The sequence below is a fragment of the Mobula hypostoma genome, chromosome 11 (genome assembly GCF_963921235.1).
Source record: "Mobula hypostoma chromosome 11, sMobHyp1.1, whole genome shotgun sequence".
NCBI classification, from domain to species: domain Eukaryota; kingdom Metazoa; phylum Chordata; class Chondrichthyes; order Myliobatiformes; family Myliobatidae; genus Mobula; species Mobula hypostoma.
This window is the reverse complement of record NC_086107.1, coordinates 113,364,605-113,389,399: the sequence shown is the minus strand read 5'-3', so window position 1 is coordinate 113,389,399 and position 24,795 is coordinate 113,364,605. Positions and strand designations below refer to the sequence as shown.

The window sequence follows — 24,795 nt, the reverse complement described above, 5'->3', positions numbered from 1 at the left end:
TGCTTATCACCTCCCCCTGGTGCCCCTCCTTCTTCCCTTTCTCCCGTGGTCTACTCTCCTCTCCTATTAGATTCCTTCTTCTCTAGCCCTTTACCCTTCCCACTCACCTAGCTTCATCCATCATCTTCTCCAACCCCAACTTTTTATTCTGGCATCTCCCCCGCTTCCTTTTCCATTCCTGATGAAGGGTCTCGGCCTAAATTATCGACTGTTTATTCACTTCAGTCGACGCTGCTTGACCTGCTGTGTTCCTCCGGCATTCTGTGTTTGGTGCTCTGGATTTCCAGCATCTGCAGAATCTCTTCTGTTTATGATTATTTGTGGTTCCTTGCAGTCATGGACAGAGAATTGCCAATGGGATGTGGAAAGGAAACCTTTAATCTTTAATATCACTATCCACATTAAGCTCGATTCTGTACTAAATTGGGGCTGGCCCTCTAGTGTTCGCCAATGGGAGAACAATCTGGACCAGGACAACTTGGGGACTTGGTCTATGTATGTCTTTTTGTGTGACTGTATGGTTTATTGAAATTGTGCTGTGTGCTGTTGGTAATGTACTTTGCTCCTTGGCCCCAGAGAAACGCTTTTTGTTTGGCTGTAGGCATTTATGGTTGAATGATACTTGAATGTGAACTTGAAGCTCTCATCCTCCACCAGGAAGGGCAGCCTACTGACATATTTCTGGGTGGCCTTTCAAGTAAAAACTACCAAGGAAAACGAAATCAACAGTGACTTGGTAAAGGCGTCGATCAATAACCTTTTTGAATCTCAAGAATCAACAGATTACCAGATCCAGCTGGAGTCAACTAAGATAAGCAGTGAGTTCCTCTGAGCGTTCTCCTGAGTATTAGTTGTTGGGGCTGGGGGGTGGGGGGGTGGTGGGGAAGAGAAATTTGTCTGGTCTTACATTGAGTGTTGCCTGCCTGTTGATATACCCAACCCCCACACAAGTAGATCCACTGACAGAAGTACAGATTGTATAACCTGCAGCCAATACACGGCACTTGATTAACGCCGGCTGTGGAAGACTTTTTTTAATGGAAGTAAATGGCTAAGCCAGTTTTACCTTTTGCAAGTCCGTCCCTCGGACACCAGTAGTACCGTGACTGCTGCTGATTATTCCAGAACATGAAGCAGTGCAGCACAGGAGCAGACCCACAGTGGTTAATGTAATGCTATTGCCACGCCAGTGACCCCGGTTCAATTCCCACTGCTGCCTGTAAGGAGTTTGTACATTCTCCCCGTGACTCTGCCGTTTCCATCCATATTCCAAAGACGTGCCGGTTAGTAGGTTTATTGGTCAAATGGGTGTAATTGGGCAGCCCAGGCTCGTTGGGCTGGAAGGGCCTGTTACCACTCTGTGTCTCTAAATAGACCCTGCACCTACGACGTCTGTGCTGAGCGCGATGAAAGATTAGACTAAATCTCTTCTGGCTGTACGTGATCCGTACCCCTTCATTCCCTGCACCTCCACTTATCTTCCAGATGGACTTTTAAAGAAGTTTGAAGTTCAAATTGAAACATTAATTGTCATTCAACCCTACATGAATATAGCCTAACAGGGCTGAGGTGCAAAACACATGACCACCAGCACACAGCACAAATAAACATATGGTGATGATTTCAGAAAAATAAACAGTGAAAAGAGAAAAACTGATATTAATAATAATCTAATCACAAACAAGGGACTCAGCCAAAACGTCGACTGTACTCTTTTCCATGGATGCTGCCTGGCCTGCTAAGTTCCTCCAGCATTTTGTGTGTGTTGCTTTAATAATAATAGCCCAAGTGCCCTGGTCCTCTTTGTTCTTCCACTGAGTGCCACTACTGCATCTGTTCCCTCCACTACCCCTCGCAGTCCATTCCAGGCATCTACCATTCAAAGATTCAAAAAACTTTATTGTCATTCTCACTGTACATCAGCTCTGCAGGGCAGAATGAGACAGCGTTTCTCAGGAGCAGTGCAATCATAGTATAACAAACGCAACACTAAATAATAAACATAACAATAAATAGTAAAACACAACAACCACATGTCAGTTAAAATCAAGTTGTAAGTGTCCAGTGCAAGTTAAAAGTGTCCAAGCAGAGTCAGGTAGAGCAGCTATTTAGCAGTCTGACTGCCTGTGGGAGGAAGCTGTTTAGTAGCCTTGTGGTTTTAGTTTTGATGCTCCTGTAATGTTTGCCTGATAGCAGAAGAACAAACAGTTCATGGAGAGGGTGTGAGGGGTCTTTAATGATGTACTGTGTTTTCTGGAGGCATCAACTCTGAAAGAGGTCTTGGACAGAAGGTAGGGAGACCCCAATATCCTTCTCTGCTCCCCTAACCACCCTCTGCAAGGCTTTTTTGTCGACAGCACTGCAGCTGGAGTACCAGGTTGTGATGCAAAAGGTCAGCACACTCTCAACCATGCCTCTGTAGAATGTAGTTAAGATGTTAGTGGGGAGTGATGCTTGTTTAAGCTTCCTCAGAAAGTGCAATCTCTGCTGGGCCCGTTTCACAATCCCAGTGGTGTTCCTGGACCAGGTGAGATTGTCCGAGATCTGCACCCCAAGGAACTTGATGTTTTCCACTCTCTCTTCACTGTGGAGCTGCTAATGCTGAGCCCTAATAAAAAGCTTGCACACCCTCCCATTTCCCTTAAACTTCCCCCCCCCCGGTACCATTAAATCAGGTTCGCGAGCCAGGCAAGTGTGACATAAAACACTGTGAATAAGTATATTAGTTATCTATTTACAAACAGTAAAAACTCGACCAAACATTCATGCTCTCCAAGTTATGGAATTACAAAGTTGAATATTCAACAAACCTACTTAGCTAGAAGTGCGCACAGAGCATACCTTCCCAATGGCCATGTGCACTGCTTGCCTTAAACAAAGGAAGAGAGAGCAAGCCACTTCCACGTGTTATTTTATACCTGGGATATTTGAAATTGGACACCAGGCAGCTAACCAATGAGAAAAGCAGCTGCAGTTTCTAAACTAATCGATCATGATAAAGTGACTTTCGACAAGCGGGATAAACCATGCCCTAACAGGACACCCTCTCGCCATAAATGTATGGCCTCGTGTTTTAGTTCTAAGACATTTGTAGCTAAGCTACCATTGGGATATTGAGTGTGGTTCTGATCGCACCCCCCCCCCCATTACAGGGAGGGTGTGGGCGCTTTAGAAAGTGTGCAAAAGAGGTTCACCAGGATGCAATCACAAATGAGAGAAAATCTGCAGATGCTGGAAATCCAAGCAATACACACAAAATGCTGGAGTTCCTCTAGCATTTTCCTGGAGTTCCTCTAGCATTTTGTCTATGTCACCAGGATGCTGCTTGGATTAGAGGGTATGAGATATACAAGGAAGCCGCACAGATTAGGGTTGTCTTCTCTTGAAGGTCGGAGGCTGTTAGGGTTTATAAAAACATTCGGGGGGGGGTAGATAAGGTAGAAAGTCAGAACCTTTCTTTGCCAAGAGAGCTGGTGGAAATGGATATGAAAGCAATGTTCGGGGCGTTTAGGCAGACACGCATGCAGGCAGGGAATAGAGGGTCGGAGGGCACCATGGTTACGTAGTGGTTAGCACAACGCTTTACAGTACAGGTGACCGGGTTCAATTCTCATCACCGCCTGTAAGGAATTTGTACATTTCCCCATGGAAAGTGTGGCTGCTCCAGTTTCTTCCCACAGTCCAAAGACGTACTAGTTGGTAGGTTAATTGATCGTTGTAAATTGTCCCGTGATTAGGCTGGGGTTAAGTTGCTGGGCGGCGTGACTCGAAGGGCCTGTTCCACACTGTATCTCAATAAAAAATAATAACCATACAGGGTGGAACAGGGTAGGGTGAATTATAGGACATAGAGCATTACAGCACAGTACAGGCCCTTCGGCCCACTATGTTTAGCCTATCATTTAGCGATCGATCTAACCCTTCCCTCCTTCAAAACCCTCCATTTTTCTTACATCTGCCTATCTAAGGATCTGTTAAACGCCCCTAACACATCTGCCTGTACCACCACCCTCGGCAGCCTGTTCCAGACAGCTATCACTCTTTGTTTAAAAAAAAATCAACCTCTGATATCTCCCCAAAACTTTTGTCCACTCACTTTAAAACAGAGGTTCCCAACGTTTTTTATGCCATGGACCAATACCATTAAGCAAGGGGTCTGTGGACCCAGGCTGGGAACCCCGCCTTAAATGAGTATCCTCTGGTATTAGCCATTACCACTCTAGAAAAAAAGGACTGTCTGTCAAATCTATCAATGCCTTTCATAACCTTCTACCTCTTATCCGCTTTCCCTCCAAAGAGAAAAGCTCTTCCTTGCACAGCCCTCCCGCGCATGTTCTGCAGTCCAGGCCGCACCCTGGGGCTGTAGTGGGCAGGGAGGAAGACTATTTTGGCTTGCAGAGGGATCTGGACCAGCTGGAAAAATGAGCTGAAAAGTGGCAGTGGGAGTTTAAAGCCGACAAGTGTGAGGTGTTAACGTATTGCTTGGTGGTTAATTGCTCACTGTAAATCACCCCGTGATTAGGCTAGGGTTAAGTCGGGGGTAGCTGGGCGGTGTGACTCAAAGGGCCGGAAGGGCCTATTCCACGCTGTATCTCTGAATAAATTAAAAATTAAATAAAACCCCAGTGACATTGCATTTCTTTTTACTTTGACAGATCTATCGAAATATGAACTTGAGACCTTGATATCAGCAGCAGGTAAGGGCTGTGGTGAGCAGAACCACAGCTTTCTCATCCCTGTCCTGGTGGCGTGAAACATTCTCAGATTCTTCTCTCTGTTCAAAGTTCAAAATAAATTTATTATCAAAGTACATATATGTCACCGTATACAGTGCTGTGCAAGGTCTTAGGCACATTTATATAGCTAGAGTGCCCAAGGCTATCGCACAGTTCTGTGTTTGCCAATGTGGAGCGGAGAGTAGGTTTGTAAATCTGGCGGGAGCAAAGGATGTTGGGAATGGTGAGGGTGGGGCGCCATGGGAGGGGTATGGGGACAGGTGGCAGAGAAGGAGTTGCGGGGCAGGAGGTGGTAAGGGTACAGACACACCCAGCCCAGAGACACCAGGCAAGCTCATTTGATTCCAAACAATTGGTTTATTGATCATTACAGAATGTCTCTCTGGTGCTTCCTGCTCCCTTCCCCTTTTCCCAACCAGGATTCCCCTCTCCCTGCCTCCTCCCCACTCTCAGTCCACAATACGGACCCATATCAGAATCAGGTTTATGATCGCTCACATATGTCATGAATTTTTTTTGTGGCAGCAGTACAGTGCAATACATAAAATTTCTTGCGGGTATTCACAGTAAGTACAAGAAACACAATAGAATCACTGAAAGACCACACCCAACAGGACAAACAAACAACCAGTGTGTAAAGGAAAACAAACTGTGCAAATACTAAATAAAGAGAAAAAATAAACAAATAAGCAATAAATATCGAGGACATGAGCTGAAGAGCCCTTGAAACTGAATCCATTTGCTGTAGGAACATTTGGGTGATGGGGTGAGTGAAGTTGAGTGAAGTTATCCCCTTTGGTTCAAGAGCCTGATGACTGAGGGGTGATAACTTCCTGAACCTGGTGGTGTGGGATACCTTCTGTTGTGGTGTGGCAGCAGCATGAAGAGAGCACGGCCTGGGTGGTGGGGTCCTTGATAATGGGCATTTATTCCATTATTGTCACTTAAGCATTCCATTTTGCTCTACATTATATTACACTACAGTCTATGCACCATTCTGTTTTGCCTTGATCTAATCACTATATCTATTATTCGTAAGGCCAGTGATGTTGTGGGGATGGAACTGGACTCTCTGACGGTGGTGTCTGAAAAGAGGATGCTGTCCAAGTTGCATGCCATCTTGGACAATGTCTCCCATCCACTACATAATGTACTGGTTGGGCACAGGAGTACATTCAGCCAGAAACTCATTCCACCAAGATGCAGCACAGAGCGTCATAGGAAGTCATTCCTGCCTGTGGCCATCAAACTTTACAACTCCTCCCTTGGAGGGTCAGACACCCTGAGCCAATAGGCTGGTCCTGGACTTATTTCCTGGCATAATTTACATATTACTATTTAATTATTTATGGTGCAACTGTAACGAAAACCAATTTCCCCTGAGATCAATAAAGTATGACTATTGTATTTATTAGTTGAAGTTTGAGGACGCATAGTTTGAGTGGGCAGCTAGGACAGCAATGGCTAATACAAAGATAATGGGAAGTTTGGAGAGGGTGCAGAGGAGATTTACCAGGATGCTGCCTGGACTAGAGAGCGTGTCTTATGAGGATAGGCTGAGCGAGCTCGGTCTTTTCTCTTTGTAGTGAAGGAGGGTGAAAGGTGACTTTATAGAGATGTACAAGAGGATTGATGGAGTAGATATCCAGAGACTTTTTTCCCCAGGGCACAGATGGCTAATACAAGGGGGCATAATTTTAAGGTGGGTGGAGGAAAGTATGGGGAGGAATTTCAGGAGTAAGTTCTTTACACAGTGAGTGATGGGTGCATAGAGCATCCTGCCTTGGGTGGTGTTAGAGGCAGATACATTAGGGGCGTTTAAGAAACTTTTAGATAGGCACATGGATGATAGAAAAATGGAGGATTATGTCGGAGGGAAGGGTTCGACTGATCGTAAAGTCGGTTAAAAGGTCAGCACAGCATCACAAGCTGAAGGGCCTGCACTATGTTGTAACGTTCTATGTATAGGTAAGTTTATTGTTGTCACAAGCATACATACCCCAGCAGTAGCATAGTGTATTACAAACTTAACATCACTTAGACGTGTACATTGTTCATTTCAAAATGCTAATTTGCAGTCGATTCCGGTTAATTGGGCCGTCGGTTAATCAGGTAGCATTTACAAGTCTTAAAGAACAAAAACTAATTGAGAAAATTGTTTATTTAGACACCATACTGCTTAATTGGGGCAGCAGACTATTGCCAAACAGGTTCTAACTAGTGTCAGTCACCTCCGCTTGTGTGGTCGTTAGATGCTACACCATGCTTCGGGTAAACAGTTTTTAAATAGTGTCAGATGTGTGTGTGTTTGTGTTCAAAAAGCAGTGATTTTTGTCACTGATGGTTGGTGAGAAATAAGCAGTGAGACAATTCAGAACTGTTTTACTCACTGTGGTTTCAAGCATTCAGGCTTGGAGATGCTGGAAACTGCCAGGAGGGAAAATGAAATGATTTCATTTCTTCAACAAGTTAGGAAATATGGAGAATTCGAAGTGTAGCCCCCCTGGCCACCCTCAGGGTCGCTCGGCTCACTGTCATCTAGGGAAACAGCCCTCGGCCCACCAAACTGGGTAATTAGTTTGTGTGGATGCTGTGTGATGTACCCCAACCCACCCAAATAACAGACAATACACCAGATGCGAATAAATGATTTACAGTTTATAGATATTACTGGAACTATATAATTAATAGAGAATAAAATGCAAAAGGAAAATAAACAGCGCCACACTTAGCAAAGTTCAATCTCTTCGTGCACAAACAGTTGGAGCTTAGGACCCTTCTTCTTCACCCTGCGACCCCTCGGACCACCTCAACCGGCCGCCTGGGACTAACAACGGTGGTCGACCAGATGCTCCACACGAGTCTGTTTCCGTCTCATCTCTTCGCCGAACGCCCTGCTCGGGGTCCAACCCCATTAGTGGACATCACAGCACCTGGTCCATCCTCTGTCTCTCCCTCCCACCTTCTCCCCCCAAAACCCCGCGCATACAATCTCTTACAGACACCCCACAGGCATAACAACTAACCCAATTGGTTGATTTGTCCTCTTATCAGTAGATAATCCAAAACAAACTGCCAGCGCAAGAACTTTCTCAGCGTTTAACATAACAAAGAAGCATTCCCAAGTATAACATAACAAAGAAGCTATTTTAATTGGCCTACACAGTAACATAAAAGACAAAACCCCCTTACAGAATGTATCAAAAATCATCTTCAATATTACAATGAAAATGAAGATTTGGAGTGTGCAACCATCAATAGTGTTGTACAAAGGCAGTCTATTAACTACACTAGATATCGGCACTGATTTTGTTCATTGCATACACTGGATCAAGTCCTCAGTTGATAACTATTAGGAACTAATACACAGTTTTATAGTGCTGTAGAACTATTGGTAGTGTTCTAATGTATTCTGTATTACATTTAAATACATAACTTGTTACTCAGTTTGTCTTTTTTATGCCTTTTTACCTATTTGCATGAAACTTTGGCTAATTGAGGCAGCCATTTAATTGGACCAAAATGTAGAGGTTCCAATCTGGTTAATTGTCCCAATTAACCAGAACCCACTGCGATTTGAGGTTTCTGGTTTTGTACTTTTATTTCTATTCTTTCCTCTTTCCACAAAGGTTCAGATGTACCCAGCTCCAGTCCTCCTGTTAACGAGTCAATAGGTGGACTGTGAAAACATCTCACTGCCTCGGATGGCTGAAAGACAAACAGTTCACATGCCAAGAATGGGGTTGAGAGGGAAAATAAATAAGCCATGATAGAATGGCCGAGTAGACTCAATGCTGCTGCTATGCCTATGTCTCGTGTTCTAAATAAATCTTTTAAGTTTAACTTTGATCACAAAAAAAGTTCTCCATGACAGAGAGACACCTATGGTCTCCATTTTCCATGGATCAGAAATTTGGCATCACTTCCCATCCCATTGAGGGTAGGAAGATACCTTGCCAAGTACAGTATGACTCCAACAATCTAGCACCTGATTGGTCAGAAATCATGGCTGTCCAGCACCTGGCTTATTCATTGGTTCAGAATGTGAGTCAGTTAGATGTGCAGAGAGGGAGCTAGAGACGGGGTCAGATCCTGAGCACCAGGGCACATGTTTGGGGGTAGAGATTTCAGGGTGGCTGTATGTTTTCTATCGTTATTATATCCACTGGATTGCTCGATGACCGCAATAGGCAGTTTATTTATTTAGAGATTACATCGCAGGAACAGACCTTTCCAGCCCTTTGAGCCCACGTCAGTCAACTACACCCATGTGACTGGTTAATATCAGCAAAGCCTTTGAATGGAAAATCCTACAAGAGGTAGTGGACTTGGCCCAGAACATCACGGGTAAAGTCCTCCCAGCCGTTGAGCACATCTACATGAAACACTGTCGTAGGAAAGCAGCATCTTTCACCAGAGATCCCTCACCACCCAGGCCGTGCTCTCTTCTCTCGGCTGCTGTCAGGTAGAACATACAGGAGTCTAAGGGCTCGCACTACCAGATTCAATGGAGGTTACTACTCCCCAACCATCAGGCTCTTGAACAAAAGGGGATAACTACACTCACTTGCCCATCCATTGAGATGTTCCTGTAACCAATGATCTCACTTTAAGGACTCTTTATTTCATGTCCTTGATATTTATTTATATTTGAATTTGCACAGTTTGTTGTCTCCTGCACTCTGTTTGATCTTTCATTGAAGTTATAATTACTATTCTATAGATTTACTGTGAATGCCCACAGGAAAATAAATCTCAGGGTTGTACATGGTGACACATATGCACTTGGATAATAAAATGTACTTGAAACTTTGAAACCTTTGGCTTTAAAAGTTGCCTTTTCTTCTCTCCGGACTCACACCTGTCCTTCCTTTCCTTGGCTGCAGAATGCCACAGTTATTACTTCATCGGCACCACAAACAGCGTCAGGCTGAGCGGTCCTGACAGCAAGTACAAGAGCTGCTTCTGGCACCTGCAAGGTCCTGCCGGGCACCTCCTGAAGCTGAGGCTGGAATGGGTGAAGGACTATTGCCGGGACCGCATCTTGGTGTACAACGAGATCACGGTCAGCCAAATGAACCTCCTCACCTCGTGAGTCGCTGTTCAGTTATCTCTCCGGTCATGGGGTGTGGCTGGCACAGGAAACACTGTCAATTACTGCTCGTCATCTGAGTACGCCTTCCTCCCCACCACACCCCCTTTCCCCGTAACCAGGAGTACATTTGGTGGGTCAGACGTCATGTATAGGTGAGAGTGAATAAAGACCGGGGCATAGGAGCTGAATCAGGCCATTCAGCTCAACGAGTTTGCTCTGCCATTCAATCACAGCTGATTTACTTCCCCTCTCAACTCCATTCTCCTGTCTTTTCCCCGTAACGTTTGACAACCTTGCAACCTATCAACTTCCCAATGACTTGGCCTCCACAGCCATCTACAGCAATGATTTCCACAGTTTCATCATCTTCTCTCCAAGGAAATTCCACTTCGACATCTTCTATTCTGAGGCCATGCCCTCTGGTCCTAGACTCTCCCACTTTCGGAAACAGCTTCTCCACGTCCACTCTATCTAGGCCTTTCAATATTCAATGGATCCACCCTCATTCTTTGAAACTCCAGCAAGTACAGGCCCAGAGCCATCAGCTCTCCTCATATGTTTCATTCCTAGGATCATTCTTGTGAGCCTCCTCTGGACCTTTTCCAATGCTAACACATTTTTTTAGATATGGGGTGTGAAGCTGCTCACAATATTCCAAGTGTAGTCTGACCAGTGCCTTATAAAGCCTCAGCATTACATGATTGCTTTTATATTCTAGTCCTCTTGAAATGAATGCCAACATCACATTTGCCTTCCTCACCACTGACTCAACCTGCAAGTTAACCTTTAAGGAATCCTGCGCAAGGACTCCCAGGTTTCTTTCCACCTCCGATTTCCAATAGTTCTTGAATCAGAAGGGATAGCTTCGTTCAATTTCACCTGCCCGTCACTGAACTGCTCCCGCAGCCTGTCGACACACTTCTAAGGAATCTTTACCTCATGTTCTCAAGATTTAGTGCTCATTTATTTATTATTATTATTATTATTATTATTGTTAGTTTTTATTTTTGTATTTGCAAAAAGTTTGCTGTCTTTTGCACATTCTTGGTCTGTTCAAAGTAAATTTTATTATCAAAGTATATACTGTATATGTCACCATATACAACCCTGAGATTCATTTTTTGCGGGCATACTCAATAAATCTATAGAAGAGTAACTATAACAGAATCAATGAAAGACTGCCCAATTAGGATTCAACCAGAGTGCAGAAGACAACAAACTGTACAAATACAAAATAATAAATAATAAATAAATAAGCAATAAATATCAAGAGCATAAGATGAAGAGTCTTTAAAAATGATTTTCCTGTTGGGTATGGTCTTTCATTGATTCTATTGTGTTTCTTGTATTTATTGTGAATATCCACAGGAAAATGAATCCCAGGGTTGTATATGGTGACAGATATGTACATAGATAATAAATTTACTTTGAGCTTTGAATTTGTTCCCTGTGATTTTGATCCCTGAAGGATGGGAATGATCCAGGCTAGTAACCTGTGCTATTGATTTGTATTCCATGAAATTTTGCAGGATCCAATTCCGTGTCACTGACTTCCAGAGATCAAACCAGTCACCCATTCCCCGGGCTTATCATTTCTCAAGCAAGAGACAATCTGCAGATGCTGGAAATCCAAAGCAACACACACAAAATGCTGGAGGAACTCAGCAGGCCAGGCAGCATCTGTAGAAAAAAAAGTGCAGTTGATGTTTCAGGCCGAGACCCTTCGGCAGGACTGGAGAGAAAAAGCTGAGGAGTAGATCTGAGAGGTGTGGGGAGCTATGAGGTTGGTGGTGGTAGATGGGAGATCCCCACAGTCAATAAGGTTGGTGTGGGAGACAATGTCCTGGTGTTTCTTAGTGGGGTCCTGTTCAAGGGTTAAGTAAGAGGAGGTGTCTGTGAGTTGGCGCAAGGTAGAGCTCAGTACAACAGACTACTACAGCACCTCCCTTATCTGCGAGTTTGATGGTGAGGTTAGGATCGGAGCAGAGGGAGTGGGGAGCCGAGCGTTCGGAAGGAGTATGGTTGGAATAGGAGAGAGGAGTGTCAAACAAAGTCTAGACAGCTAATGTCCCATTGGCAGTTATCATTTCTCATTTTTATTTTCAGTCTGTAATTGTGGAGTGGGTCTCCAGGGGAACTCTGAGACATTACCTGGATATCCTGAAATTCTATCCTGTGTTCCCAAAGGCAGCGATTCGTGGGACTGAAGAAGTGGCAGTTAGCAAACTCACCTTTCTCCACCAGCAATCACTGACCATGATTCAATTCCTTCCACTGCCTGTAAGAAGTTTGTACGTTTGCCCTGTGACTGGGTTTCCGCTGAGCACTCCAGTTCCCTCCCAGTTGGGGTTAAGGAGTTGCAGCATGTTACACTGGCATCGGAAGCGTGCCGACACTTATCCTCCGACTGTCTTGGTCGTTGACGCAAAGCGACCCATTGCACAGTATGTTTCGATGCATCTGTGACAAATAAAGCTCATCTTTCAAGCCCAAACTAGGGCGGCCATGTGCAAAGTGTGGGATTAAAAAGCTGGCGCAGGAATTAAATGTAAGTGGCAGGACTTGGGGCATATTGTGCAACAGAGAGGCTAAGGATTATGTTCGTAGTCCATTGAAAGTGCTGGTGTAGCTAGATTCAGTAGTGAAGAAGGCATTTGGCATGCTTACCTTCATTAGCCAGGGCACAAAGTACAGGAGCTGGGACATCCTGTTACAACTGCACAGGAGACCACACACGGACTATTGTATGCAGCTCTGGTCACCGAGCAATAGGAAGAATGTCATTAAGCTGGAAAGGGTCCAGAAAAGATTCACAAGGATGTTATAGAAACATAGAAAATAGGTGCAGGAGTAGGCCATTCGGCCCTTCGAGCCTGCACCGCCATTTATTATGATCGTGGCTGATCATCCAACTCAGAACCCCGCCCCAGCCTTCCCTCCATACCCCCTGACCCCCATAGCCACAAGGGCTATATCTAACTCCCTCTTAAATATAGCCAATGAACTGGCCTCAACTGTTTCCTGTGGCAGAGAATTCCACAGATTCACCACTCTCTGTGTGAAGAAGTTTTTCCTAATCTCGGTCCTAAAAGGCTTCCCCTTTATCCTCAAACTGTGACCCCTCGTTCTGGACTTCCCCAACTTCGGGAACAATCTTTCTTTCTTTTTCTTTCTTTTTAAATCTTTTTATTGAATAAGTATACAAAAAGGTAAGCCATATAGACACTAATACACTGTTAGAATATAATAAAATTACAGAAGATATTAATACAAAAAAAATACTACAAACAATGTAATTTAAGCATAACGTACCAAGGTAACATAATAGTATACTAATTTTTATGTATATATCAATAGAGAAAAGGAAAAAAAAACCCCAAAAAAAACCCACCGTGCAACTAACTAAAAGCAAAGCAAAGCAATGGGCTAACTTGAAACCAAACAGAGTTCAACTTAAAATCACGTCCTCAATCCCGACCTCCATTAAAAACAGTAAAAAAAACAAGAAGGGTATATATTACATTAAATGAAAATATTGAATAAAAGATCTCCAAGTCTGTTCAAATTTAAATGAGGAGTCATAAAGATTGCTTCTAATTTTCTCCAAATTCAAGCATAATATCGTCTGAGAAAACCAAAAAAGGTGGTTGGAGCATTGAGCTCTTTCCAATGTTGTAAGATACATCTTTTCGCCATTAAAGTAAGAAATGCAATCATTCTACGGGCTGAAGGGGAAAGATTACTGGAAATTTTAGGTAGTCCAAAGATAGCAGTAATAGGGTGAGGAGAGATATCTATATTCAACACCTTTCAGATAATATTAAAAATGTCTCTCCAAAAAGTTTCCAGAGTAGGACAAGACCAAAACATATGAGTTAAAGAGGCTATTTGCCCCGGACATCTATCACAAAAAGGATTAATATGAGAATAAAAGCGCGCTAACTTATCTTTGGACATATGTGCTCTATGAACAACTTTAAATTGAATTAGGGAATGTTTAGCACAGATAGAGGAAGTATTGACTAATTGTAAAATCTGCCCCCAGTCATCCACAGAAATGGTAAACCCCAATTCCTGTTCCCAATCTACCCTAATCTTATCAAATGGAGCTTTCCTAAGTTTCATAATAATATTATAAATCATAGCCGATGCACCTTTCTGACATGGATTAAGGTTGATTATAGTATCTAAAATGTATGTAGGAGGAAGCATTGGAAAGGAAGAAAGTATAGTACTTAGGAAATTTCTAACTTGTAGATATCTAAAAAAATGTATTCTTGATAAGTTATATTTATTAGATAATTGTTCAAAAGACATAAGGGAACCATCTAAAAATAAATCCAAAAACCGTGAAATACCCTTAGTCTTCCAAATTTGAAAAGCACGATCCGTAAAAGAGGGAGGAAAAAATATGTTACCTAAAACAGGAATCGCTAACCCAAATTGATTAAGATCAAAAAATTTTCTGAATTGAAACCAAATACGTAAGGTATATTTAACTATCGGGTTAGACACCTGTTTAAGGCGTTTCAAATCAAAAGGAAGAGAGGAACCTAAAATAGAGCCAAGTGTAAAACCCTGAGCAGATTGTAATTCCAATGCTACCCATTTAGGAATGGATAGTATATCCTGGTCAAGTAACCAGAATTTCATATGTCGAATATTAATTGCCCAATAATAAAATCTAAAGTTAGGTAATGCTAAGCCTCCATCTCTCTTAGCTTTCTGTAAATGTATTTTACCCAGTCTCGGGTTTTTATTCTGCCAAATAAATGAAGAAATTTTAGAGTCGACTTTGTCAAAAAAAGATTTTGGAACAAAGATTGGTAATGCCTGAAATATATATAAAAATTTTGGCCAAAAAAAATCTTAACTGCATTAATACGACCAATCAAAGTTAAATATAAAGGAAACCATTTAGATGAAAGTTGTATAATATGGTCTATTAATGGTAAAAAGTTAGTCTTAAATAAATCTTTGTATTTACAAGTAATTTTAATCCCAAGATATGAAAAATAATTATTAATCAATTTAAATGGAAATTTATAATATAAAGGAAGTTGTTTATTAATCGGAAAGAGTTCACTCTTACTAAGATTTAATTTATAACCTGAAAAAAGACCAAATTGTGCTAATAGCTCTAAAACAGCCGGGATGGATTTTTGGGGATTAGGAATATATAAAAGTAAATCATCAGCATAGTGTGATATTTTATGGGACTTTAAGCCCCGAGTTATCCCAGTAATATTTGGAGATTCTCGAATGGCAATTGCAAGAGGTTCTAATGCAATATCAAATAATAAGGGACTAAGAGGACAACCTTGTCGAGTACCTCAAAAAAGAGGGAAAAAAGGTGAACTTAAAGAGTTAGTACGGACCGAGGCCACAGGAGAATAATATAACAGTTTAATCCAGGATATAAATTTCGAGCTAAAATTAAACATTTCAAGCACCTTAAATAAATAAGGCCATTCTACTCTATCAAAAGCTTTCTCAGCATCTAAAGAGATAACACACTCAGGAACATTTTGTGAGGGAGTATAAACAATATTTAACAGTGCGAATATTATAAAAAGAGTAACGACCTTTAATAAAACCCGTTTGGTCTTCCGAAATAATAGAAGGAAGTACTTTTTCTAATCTATTTGCTAATAACTTAGAAAAAACTTTAGAATCAACATTTAATAAAGATATTGGTCTATAAGATGCACATTGAGCAGGATCTTTATCCTTCTTTAATATTGGAGAGATTGACGCTCTATTGAAAGATTCAGGAAGTTTACCAAGTTTTAATGAAGCCTCAAAAACCCTACAGAACCAAGGGATTAATGAAGGAGCAAAACATTTATAAAATTCTACAGTAAACCCATCAGGGCCAGGAACTTTCCCCAAATTCATAGAGAAAATAACATTCTTAATCTCATCCGTGGTAATGGGAGTATCTAACATAGAAGACATATCCTGTGAAATCTCAGGGAAGTCTAAATTATCTAAAAAAATCATTCATATATTTAGAATCTCGAGGAGACTCTGATTGATATAAGGAAGAGTAAAAATCACAGAAGGTTTGATTAATCCCCACAATCTTCCTGCATCTAGCCTGTCCAATCCCTTTAGGATTTTATACGTTTCAATCAGATTCCCCCTCAATCTTCTAAATTCCAACGAGTACAAGCCCAGTTCATCCAGTCTTTCTTCATATGAAAGTCCTGCCATCCCAGGAATCAATCTGGTGAACCTTCTTTGTACTCCTTCTATGGCAAGGATGTCTTTCCTCAGAATAGGACTGAAAATCTTGAGCAACGCACACAAAAAGCTGGAGGAACTCAGCAAGTCACGAAGGGGAATAATGTCCTCGCCTATCAGATTCCTCCTTCTTCAATCCTTCAAAGTAACTTTATTATCAAGCTACGTGTATGTCACCAGATACTACCCTAAGATTAAATTTTTGCAAGTGTGCAGAGTAGAACAAAGAAATACAATAGAATCAATGAAAGACTATGCAAAGACTGACAAACCCCGATGGGCAAAAGAAAACAAGCCGAGCAAATACCAAAAAGAAACCAAAGTTATTAAAAATAAATAAATAAATAGTACTGAGATCATGAGTTGTAAAGTCCTTAAAAGTGAGTCCATTCGCTGTGGAGTCAGTTCATTGTTGAGGTGAGTGGAGTTGTCCACGCTGGTTCAGGAGCCTGATGGTTGAGGAGTAATAACTGTTCCTGAACCGGGTGGTGTGGAACCTGAGGCTCCCGTCCCTCCTTCCCTGAGCAGCAGCAAGAAGAGAGCATGGCCTAGATGGTGGATTCTGCTTTCCTGTAGCAGTGCTCCTTGTAGACTTGCTCAATGGGTGAGGAAGATTTTTCCTGTGATGGACTGGACCTTATCCATCACTTTCAGTAGACTTTTCCATTCCTGGGCATTGGATGTTTCCATTCCAGGCCATGGTGCAACCAGTCAGGATACTCTCCACTGTGGATCTATAGAAGTCTGTCAGAGTTTTAGATGGAATGCTGAATCTGTGCCATCTGCTAAGGAATAAAATTTCTTCTATTCTGCCATGCCTTCCTTCTTTGTAATAGCACTTAAATACTGATTTAAGTTTAAGGAATTTAAAGTTAAAGACCCTCTTCACCTCTAATCAACCATGAGGACTAGCTCATGAACCTACGGTTTCTTCCTCTTGAAGTCAATAGTCATCTTAGCTTTGCTGACGTTAAATAAGAGGTTGTTATTGTGGCATCATTCAGCCAGATTTTAAAGCTCCAGCCGATATGTCAATTCATCATCCCCTTTGATCCGATAAAGGACAGCCGTGTCATCAGCAAGCAAATATGGTGGTGGAGCTGTCCTTAGCCCAATGCCATACACCACCATTATTACTTCCACCCATCACGTCCCAGCTTCATACTTCAATCCCCCCTCCCTGCCCACCTACCTCCCCCCTCACCTGATCTCACCTGTCACCTGCCAGCCTGTACGCCTCCCCTCCCCCTCCCATCTCTTATTCAGGCTTCTGCCCCCTTTCCCTCCGGTCCTGATGAAGGGTCTCAGCTGGAAATGTCGACTGTTTAGTCCCCTCCATAGACGCCGAGTTCCTCCAGCATTTTGTGTGTGTTGTTAGGACAGGAGGGCTTGAGATGCAAGGAGAGAAAGGATAAGCTGGGACATTTTCTCCTAGAATGTCGGAGGATTATAGCGGTATGTAAAGTCCTAAGAATCTGAAACCAGGGAAATATTTAAAGGGTACTAGGGGCGCCATGGTAACGTAACAGTTAGCGTGACACTATTACACTATACTAGTTCAGTGTCGGATATAGGCAAAATGGGACTAGCTTAACTAGGCTTGGTCAGCAGGGGACAGTTGGGCTGAAGGGCCTGTGACTCTGATTATGTCAATCAGATCCTGCTGAAAGAGTTAAATTAAGGGGAGAGTTCACTCAGACCAGTTTGTTCAGTATGACTGAAAGTAAGTGATGTGATTGAGATGCCTCATGGGGGGTTGAGAGGAAGAATTATGGAGAAGAACAATTTCAGAGTTATAGCCTTTGATAATAAGTGAAGCTTTGAACCACTGAATTCTCCATAGTGTACAGGAGGGGGCCTTCACATCCAAACTAAAGCTGGGACCTTCACAGCAGCACCGGGGACCTCCTCACGGAGTCAGTGAGGAACTCCCTCCAACCTCCACAGGCTGATCAGACTGCGAGCACTGGAGACGGAGATGGATGATTCCTAGGAGACGTAGGTGGAGTGGAGATCCAGAAGTCTCGAACTAACTGAGTTGCGGAACGGTTGTGTGGGTCTGAGGGGCCTCCCGATGGTTTCTTGCTTCTTCCACTTTCAAACGGTTCTGTCCTTTCTCCATCCAGCCTGTACAAATGCAACTGGCACGAACCGGCAGTCGAAATCCTCTCTTCCAGTAACGTCATGTCCATTGTCTGGAAGGAGGGACGTTACAGCAGCTCTCAGACCTTCAGATTCTCAGCACAGGCTCTGCCAATGCCAGGTGAGAAACCAATGCCTGCCGTCTGCCTGCATAAACACACTCGCACTCTCTCTCACCCTGATCTCACCGAGGAGAGGCAGCGGTACAGTCGATGAAGCTTTCACTCCAATCCTGCTGAACAGTCTCCTCCAGTCAGTAACGCTCATTGTCGAGCCTCAGAGAAACTTAACTCTGTTCTTTACTTTATAAGATGATACAACGTGGAAACCGGCCCTTTGGCCCATCTATGTCTTCCATTGGTCCGTACCCATCTAACCCTTTCCTATCTATTACCTATCCAAATATTTTTTTCAATGTAATTTTTCCTGCCTCTACCACTTCCTATAACAGCTCGTTCCATTCGCTTACCTGCCTCGCAGATGTCCTTTAACATTTTCCCCGCTCACCTCAAAACTGTGCCCTCTAATGTTTAACCTTTCCATCCTTGCGAGGAAGACTGACTAGCTACTTTGTCTCTGCCCCTCATGATTTTATAAACTTGTCGTCCTCATCATTCAGAATTATTAACCAGAATTCAGAATCATGTTTAATGGAGTCACGGAGTACAGCACAGAAACAGGCCCTTCAACTTATCTAGTCTATAACGAAGCCACTTATCACTGTTATCAATAACAGTGATAACATTGATAATATTTATCAATAATATCAATGGCATATGTCATGAAGTTTATTGTTTTGTGGCAGCAATACATTGCAATATACATAAAATACACTATAAATTATAATACACACACTCACTCACACAAATAATGAAATAAGTTCAAAGTAAATTTATTATCAAGGTACATATACAGTGCCTGTAAGAAGTATACCTCCCCCACCCCCCACCCCCACTGGAAGTTTTCATGTTTTATTGTTTTACAACATTGAATCACAGTGGAATTAATTTGGTTTTTTTTGACACAGTTCAACAGAAAAAGACTCGTGACAGTTGCAAACAGATCTCCACAAAGTGATCTAGGTTAAATCCAAATATAAAAAACACAAAATAATTATTACATTAAGTATTCTACCCCTTGAAATCAGTATTTAGTAGATGCACCTTTGGCAGCAATTACAGCCTTGAGTCTGGTTGGATAGGTCTTTATCAGCTTTGCACATCTAGACACTGCAATTTTTCCCATTCTTCTTTACAAAACTGCTCAAGCTCTGTCAGATTGCATGGGGATCGTGAGTGAACAGCCCTTTTCAAGTCCAGCCACAAATCCTCAGTTGGATGTAGTCTGGACGCTGACTTGGCCATTCCAGTTCATTAACTTTGTTGTTTTTAAGCCATTCCTGTGTAGTTTTGGCTTTATGCTTTGTGTCTTGCTGGAAAACAAATCTTCTCCCAAGTCGCAGTTCTCGTGCAGACTGCATCAGGTTTTCCTCCAGGATTTCCCTGTATTTTGCTGCATTCATTTTACCCTTGACCTTCACAAGCCTTCCAGGGCCTGCTGCAGTGAAGCATCCCCACAGCATGATGTAATCCCCACCATGCTTCACAATAGGGATGGTGTGTTTTCGATGATGTGCGGTGTTTGGCTTATGCCAAACATAGCATTTAGTTTAATGGCCAAAAAGCTCAATTTTGGTTTCATCAGTCCACAGAACCTTATTCCAGCTGACTTCAGAGTATCCCTCATGCCACCTGGCAAACTCTAGCTGAGCTTTCATGTGAGATTTTTTTGAACAGAGGCTTTCTCTTGGCCTCTCCCCCATAAAGCTGTGACTGGTGAAGCACCCGGGCAACAGTTGTATACGCAGTCTCTCCCATCTCAGCCACTGAAGCTTGTAACTCCTCCAGAGTCGTCATAGGTCTCTTGGTGGCCTCCCTCACTAGTCCCCTTCCTGCACGGTCACTCAGTTTTTGAGGACGGCCTGCTCTGGGCAGATCTACAGCTGTGCCATATTCTTTCCATTTCTTGATGATTGACTTAACTGTACTCCAAGGGATATTCAGTGACCTGGAAATGTTCTTGTATCCATCTCCTGACTTGACCTTTGTGTGGAGTTGCTTGGAGTGTTCTTCATGATGTAGTTTTCGCCAGGATACTGATTCACCAGCAGTTGGGCCTTCCAGATACAGGTGTATTTTTACTACAATCAGTTGAAACACCTTGACTCCATTTAACTAATTATGTGACTTTCTAAAACCAATTGGCTGCACCAGTGATGATTTGGTGTGTGATATTAAAGGAGTGAATACTTATGCAATCAATTATTTTGTGTTCTATATTTGTAATTAATTTAGATCATTTTGTAGAGATCTGCTTTCACTTTGGCATGAAAGAGTCTTTCTGCTGATCAGTGTAAAAAAAAGCCAAATTAAATCCACTGTGATTCATTGTTATAAAACAATAAAACCTGAAAACTTCCCGGGGGGGGGGGGGCAAATGCTTTTTATAGCCACTATATGTCAGCATGTACAACCCTGAAGTTCATTTTCTTGCGGGCATTCACAATGAATGCAAGAAGCACCATGGAATCAATGAAAGACCACCCCCAACAGGACAAACAGCCAATGTACAAAAGACAACATTCTATACAAATACAAAAAGAAATAATAATAATAATAACAAATAAATAAGCACTAAACATCGAGAACATGAGATGAAGAGTCTTGAAAGTGAGCCCATTGGTCCCTGAAGTTGTGCAAAAAGAGAACAGAAGTAGTGAGATAGTGTTCATGGGTTCACTGTCCGTTCAGAAATCTGATGGTGGAGGGGAAGAAGCTGTTTCGAAATCATTGAGTGTGGGCTCTCAGGCTCTTAAACTTCATGGAATAAAAGTCCTGATGAATGGCTGAGGCCTGAACTGTCGACTGTTTATTCCTCTCTATAGATGCTGCCTGACCTGCTGAGTTTCTCCAGCATTTCGTGTGTTGCTCTGGGTTTCCAGCATCTTCAGAATGTCTTGTGTTTATGTCCAGCCTATTCAGTCTCTCCCCATAACCCCAGTCTGGGCAACATCCTTCCTGTATCTCCTCCAGCTTAATTCCATTCTTCCTGTAGCTGGGTGGCCAATTTAAATGTGTAAATTAAATCCTCATGGCTTTGTCTTTTTTGTTTCAGAATGCTTTGCTAACATCACCTTGAGAGAAGAATGGGGCATTCAAGGCAACTGCAGCACGCCGTACTTTCCGAGCTATTACCCACCCAATGCCCACTGTACCTGGTACTTCACTGTAAGTGATCTGCACACCCACACTAAAGTTCAAAGTAAATCTGTCATCAAAGTACACATGTGTCCTCTTGTACAACCCTGAGGATCGTTTTCTTGTGAGCATACCCAGTAAATCCATCATGGAATAATAACTATAACAGAGTCAATGAAAGACTGCAGCACCTTGGGTGATCAACCAATGTGCCAGAGACAACAGACTGTGCAAATACAAAACTAAAGAAATGATGATAATAAAGAAAGAAAGATAGTCCATAGGTTCAGTGATGGGATAAGTGAAGTTGAGTAAAGTTTGTTCAAGAGCCTGATGGTTGAGGGTAATTACTGCAGCACTTACATCCACAGTAATGAAGCCTTTTGACAAAGAAACAGATCAATTCCTGCATGAGAAGCAACTTGAAGCCATTCCAATTTACCTACCGGAGCAACAGGTCCACGGCAGATGCCGTCTCACTGGGTCTTCGTTCGACCCTGGAACATCTGGGCAGCAAAGATGCATCTTTATTGACTACAGCTCGGCATTCAGTACTATCATCCCCTCAAAACTAATCAATAGGCTTCAAGGCCTTGGCCTCAATACCTCCTTGTACAATTGGATCCTCAGTTTCCTCACCTGCAGGCCCCAGTAAATTGGGATTGGCAGCAACATCTCCTCCACAATCTCCGTCAGCACAAGGCTGGGTGCTTAGCCCCCTGCTCTACTCGGTCTACACTTAGGACTGTGTGGGTAAGCACAGCTCCAACGCCATATTCCAGTTTGCTGATTACACCACTGACGTAGGCCCAATTAAAAGTGGTGGCGAATCAGCATTGAGGGGGGAGATTAAAAATCCAGCCGGGTAGTGCCATAACAACAACCCCTCACTCAATGTCAGCAAGGCCAAAAAGATGATTATTGATTTCAAGATGAGGAAACCAGAGGTCCATGAGCCAGTCCTCATTGGAGGATCAGAAATTTCAAATTCCTTGATGTTATTATTTTGGAGAACCTGTCCTCCTGGGGCCAGCGCGTAAGTGCAATTACAAAGAATGCATGGCAGTGCCTCTAATTCCTTCGGAGTTCACACAAGATTTGGCACGTCAAAGTTTTAGATGTTATGCTTTAGAAATGTGTAGTGGAGAGTATAGATAGATAGATAGCTAGATATACTTTATTAATCCCGAGGGAAATTGGGTTTCGTTACAGCCGCACCAACCAAGAATAGAGCGTAAATATAGCAATACAAAAACCACAAACAATCAAACAACAAAATGCAAACTATGCCAGATGGAAAATAAGTCCAAGACCAGTCTATTGGCTCAGGGTGTCTGACCCTCCACGGGAGGAGCTGCACATTCGATGGCCACAGGCGGGAATGACCTCCTGTGCCGCCCAGTGTCGTATCTCGGTGGAATGTGGCCGAAGTCCAACAGTAAAAAATTCAATATCCAGTCTGCAAACATGTTCCTCGATCGTAATATGACCCAGATTGCACCATCTGTTGTTAACCAGAACAGTAAGCACCCAACTCCTTTATGCTCACCGCTCTCAGTGCACTTCCGGTCAGCCGGAGCGGTCTGGAAGCCGTCCATGGAGAAGTTTTGATCGGGTATGTCCTCATGCAGCCCCGTTCCAATGAAACACATAACCAAATTCCTGCACTCCTGAAATGTTCTCTGACGCCTGTTGTATATTGACTTACTGCATCACAGCCTGATATGGAAACACCAATGCCCTTGAATGGAAAATCCTACATAAAGTAGTGGATCTGGCCCAGTCAATCACAGGTAAAGCCCTCCCCACCACTGAGCACATCTACACGGAGCTTTGCCATTCGGGACCCCCACCACGTAGGTCATCCTCTCTTCTTGGTGCTGCTAACAAAAGGAAGGTACAGGAGCCTCAGGACCCACACCACCAGGTTTCAGGATCAGTTATTCCCCCTCAACCATCAGGCTCTTGAACCAGAGGGGATAACTTCACTCGTCCCATCACTGAACTGTTCCCACAACCAGTGGACTCACATGCAAGGACTCTTCATCTCGTTCTTGATATTTATTGTTTATTTATTATTATTATTTGTTTTGTCTTTTGTACTTGCAATATTTGTTGTCTTTTGCACCTCGGTTGTTTGTCCGTCCTGCTGGGTATGATCTTTTATTGATTCTATTGTGTTTCTTGTATTTGCTGTGATTGCCCACAAGAAAATGAAGAAAATAAATCTCATGGGTGGATATAGATCATAAGACTGTAAGATACAGGGGCAGAATTAGGCCATTCGGCCCATTGAGTCTGCTCCGCCATTTCATTATGGCTGATCCATTTCCCTCTCAGCCTCAATCTCCTGCCCTCTCCCTGTATCTCTTCATGCCCTGATCAATCAAGAATTTATCAACCTTTGTCTTAGATATACCCAACCATTTGGCCTCCACAGCCGCCTATGACAACAAATTCCATAGATTTATGCCACTCTGGCTAAAGAAATTACTCCTCCTCTCCGTTCTTAAAGGATGCCCACCTTGTGCCCTCTGGTCCTAGACTCCCCCACCACAGGGAACATCCTCTCCACATCCACTCTATCGAGGCCTTTCAAGATACGATAGGTTTCAATGAGGTCACACCTTACTCTTCTGAATTCCAGTGAGCAGAGGCCCAGTGCCATCAACCTCTCCTTGTATCACAAGCTTTTTGTGAACCTCCTTTGAACCCTGTCCAATGTCAGCACATCCTTCCTTAGATAAAGAGCCCAAAAATGCTCACAATACTCCGTGAGGCCTCATCAATACTTTGTAAAGCCTCAACGTTACATCCTTGCTTTTACATTCTCGTCCTCTTGAAATGAATGCTAACATTCACCTTTCTCACCACTGACTCAACCTACAAATTAACCTTTTGGAAATCCTGCATTAGGACTCCCAAGTCCCTTTGCACCTTAAATTTTTGAATTTTCTCTCCATTTAGAAAATAGTCTAGCCTTTAATTTCTTCTACCAAAGTGCATGACCATACACTTCCTGACACTGTATTCCATCTGCCACTTCTTTGCCCATTCTCCTAATCTGTTTAAGTCCTTCTCTGGTCTTCCTACTTCCTCAAAACTACCTGCCCCCCCACCAATTTTCATATCACCTGAAAACTTTGCAACAAAGTAATCAATTCCATCATCCAAATCATTGACATGTATTATAAAAAGAAGTGACCCTAACACAGACCCCTGAGGAACGCCACTAGACACCAGCAGGCGTGGTAGTGTAGTGGTTGGCACAGCGCTTTACAGTACCAGCGACCCAGGTTCAAATCCTGTCACTGCCTGT

The 24,795-nt window shown here is 42.8% G+C and overlaps 1 protein-coding gene across 1 annotated transcript in view; it reads left to right on the top strand.

Moving 5' to 3' along the window:
* Positions 1–24,795, top strand: part of LOC134354130 (transmembrane protease serine 6) — a 95,274-nt gene that overhangs the window by 36,421 nt on the left and 34,058 nt on the right. Inside the window, exons 5-9 of the mRNA XM_063062930.1 lie at positions 658–818; positions 4,656–4,697; positions 9,623–9,827; positions 18,204–18,340; positions 21,394–21,506. Coding sequence (XP_062919000.1) covers positions 658–818; positions 4,656–4,697; positions 9,623–9,827; positions 18,204–18,340; positions 21,394–21,506 — 658 coding nt within the window. The remainder of the gene's footprint in view (positions 1–657; positions 819–4,655; positions 4,698–9,622; positions 9,828–18,203; positions 18,341–21,393; positions 21,507–24,795) is intronic.